Below are 20,788 nucleotides of genomic sequence, written 5' to 3'. Positions count from 1 at the left end.
TAAATCTCTTTCGAATTTTCCAAAATTTCAACAGTACAATTGTGGACTTTAATGTAACCTAGGGCTCAATGTGGTGAACTGTGGACTTGAGATAACGCTTGACCCCTACATGAAAACGCGGACCTGCTCTCTTATTCCTGTCAAAACGTGGACATCTATATTTCAGGGTGTATTTTGATAATGTTGACTTGGAAATGACTAGTACAAATTTCTCATTTAAAAACTTCATTTGGAAAAAAAAGAAATTCCTTTTAGTAACATGTTTAAATCTCTTTCCGATTTCAATAGTACAAAATTAATGTGGACTTTAATGTAACCGAGGACTCGATGTGGTGAACCAGGCACGGATCCAGGATTTCTTAGGGGGGGGGGGGGGGCCAAATTTGAAATTATGCGAGCCAAATATTGGTACGTAATGGTGACTAGCAATGACGTAATGGGGGGGGGGGGGTGCAGGAAGGGGCGATTTTCCCCTCCCTCCTCCGCAAAGCGCCGAAGCTTTGACGTTTCATTAAATTATTAGAGAAAGAAGACGATCCGTTGTACCGCTCTCGAAAATAATCCTCGTCTGAATACAGTTTTCCCCCTCCTGCGCGAAGCGCGGAAGCTTTTACGTTTCATTAGATCATTAGAGAAAGAAGACAATTCGTTGTACCGTTCTCGACTCCTAATCCTCGTCTGAATTCAGTCCCCCCCCCCCCCCTCCCGCGCGAAGCGCGGAAGCTTTGACATTTCATTTAATTATTAGAGAAACAAGACGATTCGTTGTACCGTTCTCGAATATAATCCTCGTCTGATTTCAGTTCCCCCCCCCCCCTCCTCCCGCGCGAAGCGCGGAAGCTTTTACCTTTCATTAAATCATTAGGGAAAGAAGGCGATTCATTGTACCGTTCTCGACTCTTAATCCTCGTCTGAATTCAGTTAACCCCTCTCCCGCGCGAAGCGCGGAAGCTTTTACGTTTAATTAAATTATTAGAGAAACAAGACGATTCGTATTACCATTCTTGACTCTTAATCCTTGTCTGAATTCAGTCTCCCCCCTCCTGCGCGAAGTAGGGAAGCTTTGACGTTTCATTAAATTATTAGAGAAAGAAGACGATTCGTTGTACCATTCTCGACAATAATCCTCGTCTGATTTCAGTTCCCACCCCCCCCCTGCCGCGTGAGGCGCGGAAGTTTTTACCTTTCATTAAATCATTAGGGATAGAAGGCGATTCATTGTACCGTTCTCGACTCTTAATCCTCGTCTGAATTCAGTTTACCCCCCCCCTCCCGTGCGAAGCGCGGAAGCTTTTACGTTTCATTAAATTATTAGAGAAACAAGACGATTCGTATTACCATTCTTGACTCTTAATCCTTGTCTGAATTCAGTCTCCCCCCTCCTGCGCGAAGCAGGGAAGCTTTGACGTTTCATTAAATTATTAGAGAAAGAAGGCGATTCATTGTACCGTTCTCGACTCTTAATCCTTGTCTGAATTCAGTCTCCCCCCTCCTGCGCGAAGCACGGAAGCTTTGACGTTTCATTAAATTATTAGAGAAAGGAGACGATTCGTTGTACCGTTCTCGACTCTCAATCCTCGTCTGAATTCTGTTCACCCCCCCCCTCCCGCGCGAAAGCTTTGACGTTTCATTAAAATTATTTAAGAAAGAAGATGATTCGCTGTACCGTTCTCTTCTCTTAATCCTTGTCTCAATTCAGTCCCACCCCCTCCTGCGCGAAGCGCGGAAGCTTTGACATTTCATTAAATTATTAGAGAAAGAAGACGATTCGTTGTACCGTTTTCGACTCTTAATCCTTGTCTGATTTTCAAAACTGTTTTATTGTCTGCTTCTTTTTCTGCCTACGTCCTCTTCCTTTTCTCTCCTCCCTTTTTTTGGCCAGCGTTTTTTTTTGGGGGGCCGCCCCCACAACCCCTGGCTACGCGCCTGCGGTCAGATGAACATATTTTGCTACTTTGTCCGCCCCCGGAAACTCAGGGGTTTAAGGCAATACATTACACACAGATAAGCATTCAGGGGCCCGCCTTAGGGCCCCTGGTGGGGTCGAGGGTGCGAACACCCCGGAATATCAGGGGTTTTAGGCATTGATTACGGTCAGACGAGCATATTTTGTATCAAGTACCTTATTTGTGACACTGGCAGAACACTGATTGGCGTGAGGTCCAGCGGGCGGATCTCCAGAAGCTCAAGGGTTTTAGGCACTAACTTACGGTCAGATGAGTATCAAGGGGCCCATCTTAGGGCCCTTGGTTGGGTCCCGGGGGCAGAGCCCCCTGAAGCTTATGGGTTTTAGGCGTTTAATTACGGTCACATGAGCATTTTTTAATACCGTATTTTGTTGTGACACTGGCAGTTAACTATTCTTTCTAGTAGAGGTGTTGTGGTCGAGTGGATACGTCGCCGGACTGTCGATCACAAGGCCCGCGGTTCGAGTCCCGCCGCTGCACTTATGTCCTTTGGCAAGACATTGGTCTACATTTGCCACACTCCACCCAAGTGAAGTAAAATGTACCTGGTAGGAATTTATTCCTTGAAACGCAGCGCGCGTAACAGCTGCACTGCTAAAGCCAGGGTAATTATGCTGCATTATTGTAGAGCGCTTAGAGACTTCTGACAAAGTAAGTGTTAGGCGCTATATAAGCACTGTAATTATTATTATTTCTTTCTTGCTCTCTTTCTTTCTATTTCTTTTTAATATTCTTTTTCAAAAAAGTGGGGAGGGGGGGGGGGGGGAGCTGGAGGCTCCCGAGCCCTGACATGTAGGCATCTCAAGAAGCATATTTCTTGCCTGGCTGTAAATTTAGGAATTTGTCATTTTACAACAAGCGCATAAAAAGTATAATTTACTAAAAAATGAGGAAAAATCTCTGAAAATTATGTAATTTCAGCATTATGTGTAAACCACCGTTATGGAATTAGAAATAAACTACGTTAACATTTGATTTCCCCCGAGCCCCCTCAGTACGCCAGTGCCCCCCCCCTCCCCCTCCCCCCCCCCCCCTCTGATCTACACTTTGTTGGCGGAAAAATCGCAACTGATCTCCCTTACCTTTCTTCTTTCTCTTTATTTCTTTCCCTTTCTCTCCTCTTTCCCTTCCCTTCCTTCTCTCTCTTTTAGGTTTGCTGGGGGGGGGGGGGGGGGGGAGCAAGGGCGTTTTGCCTCACCCCACCCCGATCCACAACTTGTTGGCGGGAAAATTGCAACTGATACCCCCTTCTTTTCTTTTCTTCTTCCTCAATTTTCCTTCCGTTTATCTCCTCTTTTCCTTTCTTCTTTCCATTTCCTTCCTTCTCTCTTATTTTTTTGATTGCGGGGGGGGGGGGAGGCAACAGCCTGGGAGGCGAGGCCCTTTCGCCCCCGATCTCCTTTTCTTTTCTTCTTCCTCTTCTTTCTTTCCCTTCTTTTCTTTCTCTCTCTCTCTTTTTTTTCATTCTTTTTTTTCCCATCTTTTTTTTCCCTTCTTTTTTCCCCCTTTTTTTTCCCTTCCTTTTGTCCCACTTTTTTTCTCCTTCTTTTTTGTGCCCAGGGGGGGGGGGGGGCGCCCCCCTGGATCCGCCACTGTGGTGAACTGTGGACTTTGGGTAACGCTCGACCCCTACATGAAAACGTGGACCTGCTTTTCTTCCTGTCAAAACGTGGACTTCTTTATTTTAGGGTGTATTTTGATGTTGACTTGGAAATGACTAGTACTAAATTTCTCATTTAAAAGCTTCATTTGGAAAAAAAAAAAGGAATTCCTTTTAGTAACATGTTTAAATCTCTTCCCGATTTCAATATTACAAAATTACTGTGGACTTTAATGTAACCGAGGGCTCGATGTGGTGAACTGTGGACTTTGGGTAACGCTTGACCCCTACATGAAAACGTGGACCTGCTTTTCTTCCTGTCAAAACGTGGACTTCTTTATTTCAGGGTGTATTTTGGAGTTGACTTGGAAATGACTAGTACTAAATTTCTCATTTAAAAGCTTCATTTGGAGAAAAAAAAGGAATTCCTTTTAGTAACATGTTTAAATCTCTTCCCGATTTCAATAGTACAAAATTACTGTGGACTTCAATGTAACCGAGGGCTCGATGTTGTGAACTGTGGACTTTGGGTAACGCTTGTCCCCTACATGAAAACGTGGACCTGCTTTTCTTCCTGTCAAAACGTGGACTTCTTTATTTCAGGGTGTATTTTGATGTGGACTTGGAAAAGACTAGTACAAATTTCTCGTTTAAAAATTTATTTGGAAAAAAAGGAATTCCTTTTAGTAACATGTTTATATCTCTTTCCGATTCAATAGTACAAAATTAATGTGGACTTCAATGTAACCGAGAGCTCAATGATGTGAACTGTGGACTTTGGGTAACGCTTGTCCCCTACATGAAAACGTGGACCTGCTTTTCTTCCTGTCAAAACGTGGACTTCTTTATTTCAGGGTGTATTTTGATAATGTTGACTTGGAAATGACTAGTACTAAATTTCTCATTTAAAAGCTTCATTTGGAAAAAAAAAAGGAATTCCTTTTAGTAACATGTTTAAATCTCTTCCCGATTTCAATATTACAAAATTACTGTGGACTTTAATGTAACCGAGGGCTCGATGTGGTGAACTGTGGACTTTGGGTAACGCTTGACCCCTACATGAAAACGTGGACCTGCTTTTCTTCCTGTCAAAACGTGGACTTCTTTATTTCAGGGTGTATTTTGATGTGGACTTGGAAAAGACTAGTACAAATTTCTCGTTTAAAAATTTATTTGGAAAAAAAGGAATTCCTTTTAGTAACATGTTTAAATCTCTTTCCGATTCAATAGTACAAAATTAATGTGGACTTCAATGTAACCGAGAGCTCAATGATGTGAACTGTGGACTTTGGGTAACGCTTGTCCCCTACATGAAAACGTGGACCTGCTTTTCTTCCTGTCAAAACGTGGACTTCTTTATTTCAGGGTGTATTTTGATAATGTTGACTTGGAAATGACTAGTACAAATTTCTCGTTTAAAAACTTCATTTTGAAAAAAAAAGGAATTCCTTTTAGTAACATGTTTAAATCTCTTCCCGATTTCAATATTACAAAATTAATGTGGACTTTAATGTAACCGAGGGCTCGATGTGGTGAACTGTGGACTTTGGGGAACGCTTGTCCCCTACATGAAAACGTGGACCTGCTTTTCTTCCTGTCAAAACGTGGACTTCTTTATTTTAGGGTGTTTTTTTATGTTGACTTGGAAATGACTAGTACAAAATTTCTCATTTAAAAACTTCATTTGGAAAAAAAAAAGGAATTCCCTTTAGTAACATGTTTAAATCTCTTCCCGATTTCAATATTACAAAATTACTGTGGACTTTAATGTAACCGAGGGCTCGATGTGGTGAACTGTGGACTTTGGGTAACGCTTGTCCCCTACATGAAAACGTGGACCTGCTTTTCTTCCTGTCAAAACGTGGACTTCTTTATTTCAGGGTGTATTTTGATAATGTTGACTTGGAAATGACTAGTACAAAATTTCTCATTTAAAAACTTCGTTTGGAAAAAAAAGGAATTCCTTTTAGTAACATGTTTAAATCTCTTTCTGATTCAATAGTACAAAATTACTGTGGACTTTAATGTAACCGAGGGCTCGATGTTGTGAACTGTGGACCTTGGGTAACGCTTGACCCCTACATGAAAACGTGGACCTGCTTTTCTTCCTGTCAAAACGTGGACTTCTTTATTGCAGGGTGTATTTAACCCACTTTTCATGCGTCTAGTGCTACATCACCAACCAGCCGGGGCCGAAAACAAAACAAAACACCACATTCATTTTGTCATCAGAGCTGAAATTTACAGTAGGTATGTGGAGTGCATGAAAACAGGTCATGACAAATTTAAACGTGGTGGTAATTTGTTTACGACGCCATTTTCCAAAATGAACTAGTATTTTGTGAATCGGGTACTTCTTCTCCTTATAAGTCTTCATTTTAAATATAATAACTGTCAGGTGAAAAAGGGTGCCTACATTATGGTTCAAAGGGTCGGGACATAGCACAGCACAGCTGCTTCATTGACAAGTTCAAATGTTTCAACTCAAAGACATTTAAAGGGGCATTTCGTGATCCACAACATTCCCCCCCCCCCGGATTTATACAAAACCACCCCAGATTTTGATGCCATCTGAAACCTTCGCCACCTGTTCTGCAGATCTACATGTTCACGATAGAAATCCTAAAATGTATGAACATTTTAATTTCTTTCCGTTCACAGAACGAAATCATTTCATAATAAATTTCTCAAATCAAATAACTAATAGTGAATATAGCTGTATCAATCCAGTAAATCGTATAATTGGCGAGTGTATCATGCTTAAACATAGTGTAACAGGTTTTCTGAAGATTTATCAGATTGACGAACAAACTTGCAAAAACCCTATCTAAAAATCCTATCTAATGCCTCCTAAGTGTTTCCAAGATAGTCTTATTACCATATTGTTGTTTTTCAGGTGAATATGTCAAAAACCAACCATTTGCAAACTTATAAGTCATCATGTGCATGCAACAAAGGTCGTATCTACATTTTCTTCATTTTGCGGGAGAAGCCATTTTGTGTTCAACTTTGTTTTCTTTGTCTCTTACCATCTTCTTTCTTTTATAAAATAAAACTGTTTAAATTTGAGACTTGAAGTCTAATTTAAAAAATGAATATTTAATTCTTTCAAAATGAAAAGAAAACTAATTTGTGCCCAAAATGTCAATTACGACCTTGTTTCATTCACATGGTGGAGTATCAAGATAAGCCGGAATAAAATCATAAAAACATGAGATGCCCCTTTAATATAAAATAAAATACTTCGACATGCCTTTCAAATACAGCAAAACTGTTTTTATTATTAAAGACAACTTTGAAAAAATAAGGCTTATAAAACAAGGTTCCAACAAAACATGATACATCTCAGTTCAGAGGACAACGAACACATAGGTGGGCTGTTATACAGGTATGGTAGGAGAGGAGTTACTCGCAACTTGGGGATTGTTTAGACCCATATTCATGCCTTCTTTTGCAGTGAAATCAGCCCCCAGTGACCTTTAAAAACAAAAATTCCCATATAAAAGTGAATCATGGTGTTGCAATATTGAAATTGGAGTAGCAAACTACATAACATTAATATTTACCTCTATCATTATTTGGTATACACAAGAAAGAGTTTGAGTACTAAGCTTCTGAATAGCGTTTTTGCAAAACCTTAATTTTCATGTTTAGATGTTACAAAATTGAAATCTGACATGATAAAAACTAATGTATTTCGCTTCAAGCTGTTAAAAAAAAAAAAAATCGTAAGTGGTGATTTTGCTTTTAAAGGCGGCATGAATATGGATCTGAACAATAACATTTTATTTAAAATCCCTACAAAAACCTTCAGTCCCAGCGAGGGCATTAGTATCTGCTTTGAAAATATCCACTTTGGAATGGCGTGCTGGGCAGTCAAGATGTGTACATCAAAATAAGATCGCAACAGAAATATCAGAGTTGGACAAATATTTCCCAAATATGCCCGTGTCTCTTTAATCAAGATCTTAATTTAAAGAATGAAAGTTACATTTGTTAATAAAAGCAAGTGGAAAGTATCAGCATATTTGTGTTCTGAACCCAGGATTCCGAATTCCATAATCCATTTCATTTTTGTATAGAACTCGGGTTACAAAGTGATATGTTATGAACATATAAACATTACATTTTAGTGGATGGATAGTAACATCAAAACATGACCAATACATCACTTTTGTGCTAATCTTGTCTTCTTTGTACAAAAGTATTGGGCAAAGAAATACAGTCAAACAAAACTGTTGGAAAATGGACTACATATAGACATTTTAAATTATCACTTTCATGTCAGATAATAGGTCACATTGTCCATGGAGTTGGGTTATAGTCCGACGTAGACGACAAACCAGACATAGTGATCATTCATCTCTTCAACCAGCATTATAGTTTTGCACATCATTCTTCATTTTGACTGTCTATGGGTGCTGGGCTATTCCCACTGGTGGGCCCTACAGAGAATCTAAATTCAAATTTGAATACGACGACAATACCCTTTGTTTCACAAAACATTTGTAGTGACGTCAACTAGTTTGCGTTCCAAGCGTATCAACCTGTCCATGCCTATTCAATCACCTTATCTTAACGATCATGAAGCACGCACGAAAAGCATGTGATGTCACTACAGACATTTTGGTAAAATACAGAGTAATGTACAATGTAGTGTAGGTATACCTATAATACAAAACATGATTTATTTTTAGAATGAATTTGATATAAAACAGCTTTTGCCCAAATAATATTTCTTCAATGATAAACCTGACCTTCTGTTTCAACTCCTTTTCTGAAATACCAGCCATTCCACAAATTTTGGTCAACCAGCATTTAACTGCAATAATACTGAACAATCAACTTTTTTAACATGTACACTATGAACGGTGAATTGTAAACTGTATATACCTGATCTAACTATTATAATATGATATACTGTTTAATACAGGCTAGTGGTTACATTTTAATACACAACTAACAAATGTATTACAACATTGCTCATACTAGCTACATCAAATAACAAAATGTTATACATATAATTTGAGAGTGCTCTGGTAAGAATATTTTCATGAGGTGAAAGATTAGTTGCACCATACCAGGAGCTAGCGGAACGGCCAATCTTCCACTAAAATGAAAATATTCTATCCGATGAATTAAACATTTATCATTTGTTGTATAACTCATCTACAGATTCCCATCTAAAATATTTTATAAATCATCAGGAAGACAAGATTCAATTCAATAAAAACTATTTTTTTAATGTTCCTTTAGAAGCAGAACCCACACTTATAATTGGCGGTGGTCATCACGCTTGGAATTCAAACCCAGAAAAAGTGTTCTTTGCAGGTGATGTCACTACAGAAGTTGTGATGAAACAAAGGGTATTCATTACTTAAAGCATACACATTTTTTTCCACATAACAGGAAAAGATTAACAATTGATTGCATTGCATGAGAACATGTCTTGTCAAGACATTTAACTCACTCTTTACAAAAAACAAAAACAAACACAAACATCAGAAATTCATAACAACAAACTGAACCAAGGGTAAATTTGTAATATGTCACATTTTCATATATGAACAAAACACTCTTGCATGCACTATCCATTTCAGAACTCTATATAGATTGTGTACATGTATGTAAAACTATAAAACTGTTCAAAACAACACTGGATGAAAAATTGAATACACTCAATGGTATATGCAAGATTGGAGTTGACCAACTCTGTAGCTTGTCACTACAGACGTTTTGGTAAAATACAGAGTAATGTACAATGTAGTGTAGATACCTATAATACAAAACATGATTTATTTTTAGAATGAATTTGATATAAAACAGCTTTTGCCCAAATAATATTTCTTCAATGATAAACCTGACCTTCTGTTTCAACTCCTTTTCTGAAATACCAGCCATTCCACAAATTTTGGTCAACCAGCATTTAACTGCAATAATACTGAACAATCAACTTTTTTAACATGTACACTATGAACGGTGAATTGTAAACTGTATATACCTGATCTAACTATTATAATATGATATACTGTTTAATACAGGCTAGTGGTTACATTTTAATACACAACTAACAAATGTATTACAACATTGCTCATACTAGCTACATCAAATAACAAAATGTTATACATATAATTTGAGAGTGCTCTGGTAAGAATATTTTCATGAGGTGAAAGATTAGTTGCACCATACCAGGAGCTGGCGGAACGGCCAATCTTCCACTAAAATGAAAATATTCTATCCGATGAATAAAACATTTATCATTTGTTGTATAACTCATCTACAGATTCCCATCTAAAATATTTTATAAATCATCAGGAAGACAAGATTCAATTCAATAAAAACTATTTTTTTTAAGTTCCTTTAGAAGCAGAACCCACACTTATAATTGGCGGTGGTCATCACGCTTGGAATTCAAACCCAGAAAAAGTGTTCTTTGCAGGTGATGTCACTACAGAAGTTGTGATGAAACAAAGGGTATTCATTACTTAAAGCATACACATTTTTTTCCACATAACAGGAAAAGATTAACAATTGATTGCATTGATTGCATTGCATGAGAACATGTCTTGTTAAGACATTTAACTCACTCTTTACAAAAAACAAAAACAAACACAAACATCAGAAATTCATAACAACAAACTGAACCAAGGGTAAATTTGTAATATGTCACATTTTCATATATGAACAAAACACTCTTGCATGCACTATCCATTTCAGAACTTTATATAGATTGTGTACATGTATGTAAAACTATAAAACTGTTCAAAACAACACTGGATGAAAAATTGAATACACTCAATGGTATATGCAAGATTGGAGGTGACCAACTCTGTAGCTTATCAAAGCTGACCCATAAGTCGCTGTTTGACCAACAAATTACCTCATACAGTGGCAACTCGTTCTTGCAAACCCTTTTCTTAACACAAAGTTCCAAATAATACAAAGAGGAATTCAATTTCCAAGGTGTTCTTGTAAATTTCATTCTATCCTGATAACACAAACCTAAATCCAAACCCCCACCAACTTTGTGTAAATGAGTTGCTACTCTACACAGTACAGGAACGAAGATGCTTCTGATCCCAGCCAAATGAGGAGATATCAAACTTGAATGGGCATAGTACCTTAACAAGTTTGATCAGATCACAGATTGGAGAAATGCAATGGAGCATCTCATGTTTGCAAAGGGACTTTGGGGCTAACTCTTATTATCTCCCCAGCTGGGTCAACACAAGTGAGCATCATATGTCCCCGTTTAAGCTGAAAACCTTTATACATGGGCTATTCAATTCCTAGGACGACCAGCCGGGAGGTAATAATCAAGGTTGGCCTGCAAAGTCCCCATTTGATCTACACAACTTTTAACATCTTAAAACATGTAATTACCTACAACTTAAGGATGCACCCAGCAACGTCAAAGTTTGCCATACCCTTAAATGATTTTTTTTTTATTGCTATCTTCAAACTCTGTTCCATCATGTCAGTAAATTCTGTGATGCTAATATAAACATTGAACCATCAAAAACTGTTTTGTGGACCCTTTTCAGGTTTAAAATCTAACAAAACTACAGATGAAACCTTTTTTAACGCAAAATGACAGTGTCCGTTTATGCGATGCATGCTACGTGTCCCGTCACATTGCAACACGATGTGCAATATCCGCGCAATCTATCTACGTGACACAACGCCCATGGAAACAGCAAGCAATGTAAACAGATGGTGAGACCATGTGGACGTTTACTCTCAAATCCATATAAATTCAATTGGAAAAAATGTCTAATGTACCATCGGATGCAGCATATTGTCGGCAACCGTATACCAAAGTCAGGAGACACAGGATCTTGGGGTTTTCAAGATGAGATTGAAAATGCAACTGAAAATCCATGTTTCTGCATAAAATCATAATTTCAGCCATTTCATTTTTAATAGTTTATATGAGTTTTGAACCCTCAGGACTCAAAAATAAAACATTTCTGATTTAAGATTTCATACAGAATACATTGTACCTACTAAAATCTAGTAACGTTTTTTTGTAATTAGGCCCTAGAACTTTTTTTATAGCCCACAACTCATAAGTTCAAACTTGGTTATTATATTTTTGGTACATTGTGAGTTATATTTTGGACACTAGGAAAATAATTTTTTGTTGCAAGGATATTTTATTTATGGTGGTCGAAAAAAATGGGTAAAAAAAATGATAAATTGTTGTCCAAATTGTATGTGTTCAATGGATTTAACAGGTCATTTTCAGCCAGAAAATGTATACCTTTATACACTTCCCATCAATAGTTTTTGAGTTACATACGAGATGAACTATACTGCATAAAGCATGTTGCTGAGTGCATCCTTAAATAAACAATGTTCTTGGCTCAGAAGCTGATCATAGTTTGTCGCAGAAATATACCCCACTTACCCTGCAAATCTTTATACAAACTGTTACACATTGGTCAATGCTCCCTGATAATTGACTGCAACTGGAAAATTATCGAAGCTGGCAAGCTTTGAGTCCACATTTGATCTGTAAAACTTTATTCACAATTTGGCCTTGACTAACTGGGGATCTGATCATAGATGGTACAAAGTCCCATTTGATCTGCAGACATAACTTAATAGAAACACATTGAACACATGATTATGCTTTAATGGTTATCTGGCCCTACCCAATAGCTGAGTGCGAGGACCTGATTAAATTTCACAAAAGGGGCAAATGGTCTACTTTTTGATGATTTTTTTGAAAAAAAGGGTCCAAACTTAGATGAAATTGGACAAGAGTGGTGAGATATTTATAAAGTCTAATAAAGGCCAAAGGTCCATGGTAATTGACCAACAGTCAAAACCCAACTGCTAACCAAGTTGTCTCATAAATCAAAATTAGACATGTTACTTTTTACACAATTTTCAATTTCATGGGACTTCACCTGGCCTTGACTAATTGAGGATCAAAGGTGGTAGCTATGTCCCATTTGATCTGCAATGTACTTAAAAATCTAAATTTTGCAAGTAGCGGGCCTTTGACGAGTCAAGTTAGCCATAAGTCCCCATTTGACGTGCAAACTTTAGTTTACACAATGTGGATGCTTCCTCATCAGCTGGAACTAGCCAACTGAGGACCTCGATCATCACAGTTGGCTCTTAAATCCAAACATTATACATAGCGGTCCTTTGACGAGTCATCATGGCCCTGATCAACTGGTGAGCCAAGTAAAGTTGACCAAAAGTGCCCATTTGACCTACAAACTTAACTTTCACACAATGTACACATGCGGATGCTTCCTGGTAATCGGACCCAAGCCAACTGAGGACCTGATCAAAATTGCCCATAAGTCACTAGTTGATTGCAAAACATTACATACTGGCCTATTTAACTGGGGAGCCAAGCAAAGTTGGCCTAAAGTCCCTATTTGACCTGCAAACTTTATTTTACATAGTGTACACATGTGGATGCTTCCTTGTCATGGTCTAAGCCAACTGAGGACCTGATCACAGTTGGCTCTTAATTCCCAGTTGATATGGAAAACATTATACATCTAGTCCTATCACGAGTCCTATCAACCATGAACCTAATCTAGGGGAAGTGAGCAAAGTTGGAGTTTGACCTGTAAACCTTTATGCACATTGTTACACATGTGATGCTCACTGACGTTGACCATCTGGTGATATGGGAGCTGATAAAATTGACCTGTAAGTCATCATTTAAACTGCAAAACGTTAACCTGGCAAACTGGGGCTTATCAAACAACTTTAGCACAAAAGTTCCCATTTGCCTTACAATCTTCTATACAGTATACATACTGTTAGACACAAGTCTACTCCCTGGCCCTGACCAACTGGGCAGGTAATTAAGTTTTTCCTATTAAGTTCCCATTTGACTTGCAGAACCATACACTGCTTTACACACAGTATGCTTCCTGGCCATGGAGTTAACTGTTAACCTATATAAAGGTGCACCTCTTCCAAAGCACAGCCCTTCATCAAGGAAACCAGTAAGTGGGTTATATGAATAAGAAGCAACCACATTTTACGCATGTCAGTACCTGAAAAGATTTCATCCAAAATTGCGGAGTGTGATGAACATGATTAATTTCACTCATAACAGGTTGAAAATTCACTAAAAATCCAGTGGATTTGTCTTTCTAATTTGGTTTCTAATGAAATCTTTGACTGTTGTCCACCTTTTAGTACGACCCTTCAGGTCTGCATCCATCTTGCAGTACTTCATTATTTTTTCTTTACCGGGCAGTTGGCGTGAGCGTAGTTCTTCTTTAAAGTGTCTGTGTATTGCTTGTTTTTCTTCAGCTGTCCAAGATTGTCTGATACTCCTTTTCTTTCTGCTGGCACCACGGTCACTTTCCTTGTTTGCAACTTGGTCACTCTTCTTTCTGCTTTGCTGCGGCATGCTCATACCTTTAATAGTGAATTAGACAAATAAGTAGGGAAACACAATTAATGTTTCAGGTTCAATGACAGATTTTAAAAAACTTAACCAAATGCAGAAGATGGTAGCTGAGAGAAGAGTGGAATGGTTATATTTTGATTTTTTTTTTAAAGTTACAATTTACATTACTTTTAGCTAGTTCTTCATTAAAGCTGTCTGCATTAGGAGTGCCATTTAGCCAGAATTCAAACTACCGTTTGTAAAGAGCATAGAGATTTTGACATTCATTTGCAAGAAGTCATACAGTTAACTGATGCGTAAATGAACTAGTAACAATGTCGTAGAAAATGTGATCATTAAGTGATTACATAAAGTACCTATGGATGATATACACCTGTTGAGGGACTAATCTAGATCTGGATTACTTTCAAAGACAGCAAGTTTCCAGATGAGTCACTGATTACTGAGCTGACATTAGCATAGCGCATTCGTAACTAAACTCTGCATAGGCAAATATTCAAAATATAGCAAATAAGCGAATGCTAAAATTCAAATAGTGACACAAGGATAATCACCTGTTGAGGGCATCTGGAATAATCAAAGTAAGGATAAACTAGATGGAACTTCGACTGCGCGCATTCGAAAATGATGCCTCCGTCATAGAGCAAGTTTACAAACCAAACAGAAGAAATTTTCAAATTCGAATTTCATTGTAATCCATTAACAGGTTCTCAGAATATCGTGATTACAAGCAATTTCTCATATACATATATGACCCTTTGATCTTTGACCTCATGACCCTAAAATCTACTCAGTTCATTGGCTCTGCAAGATGTCCTGAATTAAATAGTAATCCATCTGTCAGTTCTAATGATAAAGCTGTTTTTGCATACATAATGAGCCCATGACATTTGACCTTTGACCTCATGACCCATAAATCTACTCAGTTCATTGGCTCTGCAAGATACATACATGACCTAAGTTTGGCAGGAATCCATCAATCGGTTCTTGAGATAACGCGATCACGAGCTGTTTTTCATACATAATGAGCCCTGTGACCTTTGACCTTTGACCTTGTGACCCCAAAATCTTATCAGTCCATCGGCTCTGCAAGATACATACATGACCAAAGTTTGGCAGGAATCCATCAATCGGTTCTTCAGATAACGCGATCACGAGAACGGGACGGACGGACGGACGGACGGACAACCCGAAAACATAATGCCTCCGGCTACTTCGTAACGGAGGCCTAACAAAGGATATAACAAAGTAATTCATTCACACCTTCATTTTCTTTGTCTGACATCTCATCCATCAAAACAGCATCATCGGGCCTGTTCACTTCGTTGTCAGGATCATCATCAACATCTGGATCTATGTTGCATTCTGAAAAACAAAAAACAAACACAGATTTAACAAGAGCAGGTGAAAAATAACATACATGTACATTATAATCTTTGCAAGGGTAAGTTCATAGCAGACAGCTGTGGATAGTCATCCCTGTTTTGCTTTTCATGTAAACAGCACAGCTGGTACCACAACTACTCTTCAATACAAAGTGTATTTAGAGAGACAATTCTGCAAGTGTCATCATTTTTTTTAAACACATGAGTATCCAAAATATATCAAAATATGCAAATTAGCTCATTAAATGTCATGATTATGCAAATAATGCAATGAAAAGCATCACACAACATCTTGGCACCTCAGTCTGTCACCCTACCAGGTTTCAAATGAATCAGGTATAGCGTTTAGCCTGCAGAGCATTTTTTTTAAGGTTAACCTAAATTGCATTGCAAATAAGCTAATTGAAATTCATGAATATGCAAATAATACAGCTCAAAGCAACACATGATATTGTGGCACCTCACTCTATCACCCTACCAAGTTAGAAGTAAATCGGGCATAGCGTTTAACCTGCGGATCATCCTACCAAGTTTTGGAGTAAATCAAGCATAGCGTTTAGCCTGCGGAGCATTTTTAGAAGGGTTAACCGAAAACGTTAACCGAATCGGTTAATGGAAAGACGGACATAGATAATTTGGATTAGTATGTGCCACCATGAACGTTCAGTAAGGCGACACAAAAATCAAATCACATATTCAAGTATTTGAAATGTTGGCAGCTTCCCATATATTGTATCTCGGATCAATTCTTATTAAAACTGGAGGTACTAATGAAGACATCCCAGTTTGCTTACCAAAAGCATGGAACTTCACAAACTGAAGGATATAGCAAGCATACAAAACTAAGGAAATTATACAATATAAAAACTGTGTTGTATGAGAGTGAAATGAATGATTGAGATGTAACATAAAAGTTTTCTGGCCTAATGTAATCTCAAACTAGAAACCGTTATGATCTCACTAACCAATCAGATATCACTTCAGATAAAAGTAGAAGGAAATGAAAATGGTATGGCATATTCTCAGCCATTCTATCTAGCACAAAACATAAAAAATAGTCATACCTTCATCTGCATCTACACGAACATCATCCAACGTCTTTCCTGCCATTGCCTTTAGGTCTCCCTTCTCCATGCTGAAGAGTACTTTAGAAATCTTTGCTACTTGCAGTGACGCATCTGGCAGGCGGTAGTAGGCTCTGTGGGTTCTTATGTCATGGCCCATGAAGGTGGCTAAAATGTCCACTTCATTATCCTTCAAATTCATGATCTGAGAGCTGATAGCAATGTGCTTCCTGAGTTTTGTCAATCTAAGCTGATCTGGATACTTTGCTCCACACTTTTGGGCATGATTTCGCACTGTATCAGTTGCTCTCAAGTGGCCTCTTCCATCGGGGTTTGCAAACAAGTAGGGATTTCCATCATTGACTACTTGTGACCTTTTCTCCATCAACAAGTCAATGCTGCCTTTCATGTCATCTGTTAGCAAAACGGGTACAGTGTTATTGCATTTCCCATTAATCTCCACCCTCCATACCACATTGCACAACGCCTTTTCCCATTTGGTTAGGCCTTCACCAAATATTCCACCTTCTCCTTTTGTGATACACTTGTAATCACTGAGGGGCATCTTTGAAACTTCTCCCGGACGCTTCCTGTTGAAAACACACACCTGGGTCAGGGTAACCTCAGCCAACTGTTTCCATCTGTCAAGGGTCTCATCACTACTGCAGCTGTTCAGCTTCTGTTTTCCCTCTTTTGTTTCTTTTCTCACATAATTGGACAGTGCAACAACATCTGTTGTCAAAGGAAGCAGCCTTGATGTATTTCTCTTGTTTACTTTTAATGTACGCAGTGCATGTGTGCTTACTTCTGCTTCCCACTTGAGAGTATATGATTTGATGAACTGTTTGCATTTCTTTTCCAAACCAGCATCTGCTTGCAACAGAGCATTTCCCATAAGGACTTTGGCAGCCGTCACCAGTGTATATCCGACTTTCAGTGCCAGGCTAGGTGTTGTGTACAAATGTGTATCCTCATTAAATCCTGCAGCCTTCCTAGTTGCAGCTATGACCTCATTAAATTTGGTAGGACAAATCAAATCTACCAATGAAGCCGATGGGTGATCATTCAATTTTCTGTACTCACGAACCAGTCGTGCAAGTTCACGCAATTTTTGCCGTATATATGAATACTGGTCTTTGTCATGCCCATGCTTCAATGTCAGCCTCTCTGCTACTTGCTGCATTAATCTATCTGATTTCACAACTCTCAATATATCATCATCGACTCCCATTGATAATATCATGTGCACCTTTGGGCTTACTCCTGATGGGCCTGGAAGCATCATTCTACCAGTTTGAACATGTAAGGTTCTTTTTTTCTTCTTGGGTGGTTCACAGGTCTCATCCTCATCCTCAACATCTGGTCGCAATTTACATCTATGAACATGCCTGTACAAATCATCCTTGGAATAGAAAGCATAACAATGACTACATGGCAAATATTCTTCTGGATCCACATCATATTTCGGTCTGTATGCAACAATCAAGGTACCTTTATTTTCTTGAAGGACTTTGACATTGTGACGATAGTTTCCGTAATTTCTCATTTTAGCTAGCAAGTTTGCCTTTTCTTTCATGTCTTTAGTTGTAATCCATTGCTGAACCTCAGTCTCGTTGACATGTTGTGGTGTAAGCAGATGCCTCGGCAGTTTCTTTTGTGGTTGACTACAAAATTTACAGTACTGAGGTTTGTCCCACTTTCTACAGTTGTTGTTTGAAGTGGTCATCACATTAATACTGCAACTGGAGCTTGAGACTTTTGCACTTTGAACACTTGCAGAGGCATGGGCAGGTGAGGTATTAGGTACTGAATGGTCAACAGGCATGGCTTCACTCTCCTTATTATCACTGACAGAAACTGCCACAGAGTTACTTTGACGTCCACGTACAAACCGAAATGGAATGAAATCAGCCTCATCACTGCTACTACCTTCTGGATCAGATTCGGCTTCATAATCACTATCGGAATCATCTCCAGATGGTTCAGATGCGACAGGAGTGTCGTCATCTCCAGATGGTTCAGATGCGACAGGAGTGTCGTCATCTCCAGATGGTTCAGATGCGACAGGAGTGTCGTCATCTCCAGATGGTTCAGATGCGACAGGAGTGTTGTCATCTCCAGATGGTTCAGATGCGACAGGAGTGACGTCATCTCCAGATGGTTCAGATGCGACAGGAGTGTCGCCATCTCCAGATGGTTCAGATGCGATAGGAGTGTCGTCATCTCCAGATGGTTCAGATGCGACAGGAGTGTCGTCATCTCCAGATGGTTCAGATGCGACAGGAGTGTCGTCATCTCCAGATGGTTCAGATGCGACAGGAGTGTCGTCATCTCCAGATGGTTCAGATGCGACAGGAGTGTCGTCATCTCCAGATGGTTCAGATGCGACAGGAGTGTTGTCATCTCCAGATGGTTCAGATGCGACAGGAGTGTTGTCATCTCCAGATGGTTCAGATGCGACAGGAGTGTCGTCATCACCGGTCCAGTGAACATTTGAGCCAGATGGTGCAGCATCCAGAACTCCCACCTGAAATTATCGGAAACGGAAACAATTCATGAGTTTAGAAATTAAGAATTAGCCATAATATGCAAAAGTTTTGCATGCATTTCAATTTCGCGAGCAAGACAATTCACAATTTTTTTTAAAATGCATTTTCGAACATCAATTGGTAATATTAACAAATCGCTAAATTTGAATGCCACTACAATGGCCAATTGCCACTATCCATGGTGTGTAATTCCAAACTCAATCAAAGACATAAAACTTTGATTCTGTAGTAAGATGAGATTCATTTTTAAACAAGTCAACGCAAAGCGTAGCATCCCTCGCAGGGTACAAATGGCCTATATACGTCAGAACAAGTTACCTCCATTGGACTATATTATTATATTTCTAGGCAAGGATTTTCACATATATAATTATCGGTAGGTGTTTTTGCATATTTAATGAGCTATGACCTTTCACCTTTGACCTACATACTCAGAAATCGAAATTAGGCTGTACATGTATTTTGATACCATGTACCTTCATATCAAATTTCATTAAAATCCGTCAAACATTACTCAAGTTATCGAATGGAAACCAGATTTGCATATTTAATGAGCTATGACCTTTGACCTACATACTCCGAAATCGAACTTAGACTTTGTTTTAATACCATGAACCTTCATATCAAATTTCATTAAAATTCGTCAAACATTACTCAAGTTATCGAATGGAAACCAGATTTGCATATTTAATGAGCTATGACCTTTGACCTAGGTACATACTCCGAAATCGAACTTAGCCTGTATTTTGATATCATGTACCTTCATATCAAATTCCATTAAAATTTGTCAAACATTACTGAAGTTATCGATCGGAAACCAAATTTGTTACGAACGGACGCACGCACGGACGGACGCACGCATGGAAGGAAGGACGGACGGCAGCGTTACTATATCCCCTCCGACTTCGTCGGCGAGGGGATAATAAAAGTTTTATTTTTTTTTTAAACCAAAAAGTGCGACAAAAGGCAGATTTTGGCACTTTTGGTCACAATAAAAAAAAAAAAACTTACATAAAAATATCAAGATGAAGAATCTACAAACTAACGGTAGGTAAGAATGACCACAATTTTGACCAAGTTGTGGTAATTCTGACCAATAAATTGCGTAGCTTTCCTGTTAACTATTGAGCAGCACTTTTGGTCAAATTTGAGGTCAGATATGGAACTTATGACTTCTTTCCTTTCCCCAAAAATTGTACTTTCATGATCTTTGCATAATGTTTTGCACACTTTGAACGTTGGCACCCCCCTTTAACATATTTAAACTGATTTTTTGTCGTACAGTGGAATCTCTTTTACACAAAATCGAGCTAAAACATGACATTTATTTTTAACTGTCAAGGTACCTTTATTTACCACTAATCTATGAGACAGGGCATCTAAAGATCTTAAATTGATTTTTAAATTATCAAAATGAGCAGAAATAGAATTTACTTGAGCCCGGGGTCAATTAACGTACTCTCCTATCCCACCTTGGCCTCGCAAGTCGTTTTTGGCTTGCACCTTCTCATTTTTTAACCGATTTTTAAAGAAAGGTGTCGAAATGCTTGGTATGATATGCCCCTCCAAATGAGCAGAAACCTTAAGGATTTTGACCCCCTGTATAGCCCACCACTATTATAAAGTGCACCTACTTCTGATATCTGTAATGCACTTGAAGTATCTGCTTGGCCGAAATCGAACTTAGCCTGTATTTTAATATCATGTACCTTGATATCAAATTTCATTAAATTCTGTCAAACATTACTGAAGTTATACAGTAGGCTTGCGGTTGCACCATGTGAGAGAGAGAGAGAGGATTGAAGTTATCGATTGGAAACCAAAATTGTT

At 38.5% G+C, this 20,788-nt stretch overlaps 1 protein-coding gene across 1 annotated transcript; it reads right to left on the bottom strand.

Annotated features, from left to right (window-relative positions):
* Positions 1 to 6,817: 6,817 nt before the first annotated feature.
* Positions 6,818 to 18,477, bottom strand: LOC115922799. Its single transcript, XM_030982475.1, has 3 exons — positions 16,410 to 18,477; positions 15,224 to 15,325; positions 6,818 to 13,968 (listed from the first exon to the last, which is right to left on the bottom strand). The coding sequence occupies exons 1-3, from the start codon at positions 18,232 to 18,234 to the stop codon at positions 13,673 to 13,675; spliced, it is 2,223 nt and encodes a 740-aa protein (XP_030838335.1). The 5' UTR covers positions 18,235 to 18,477; the 3' UTR covers positions 6,818 to 13,672.
* Positions 18,478 to 20,788: the final 2,311 nt, after the last annotated feature.

The sequence above is a fragment of the Strongylocentrotus purpuratus genome, unplaced genomic scaffold, assembly GCF_000002235.5.
Source record: "Strongylocentrotus purpuratus isolate Spur 01 unplaced genomic scaffold, Spur_5.0 spur5_scaffold_12, whole genome shotgun sequence".
NCBI lineage: Eukaryota > Metazoa > Echinodermata > Echinoidea > Camarodonta > Strongylocentrotidae > Strongylocentrotus > Strongylocentrotus purpuratus.
The sequence above is the reverse complement of the archived record's forward strand: the minus strand, read 5'-3'. Positions and strand labels throughout refer to the sequence as shown.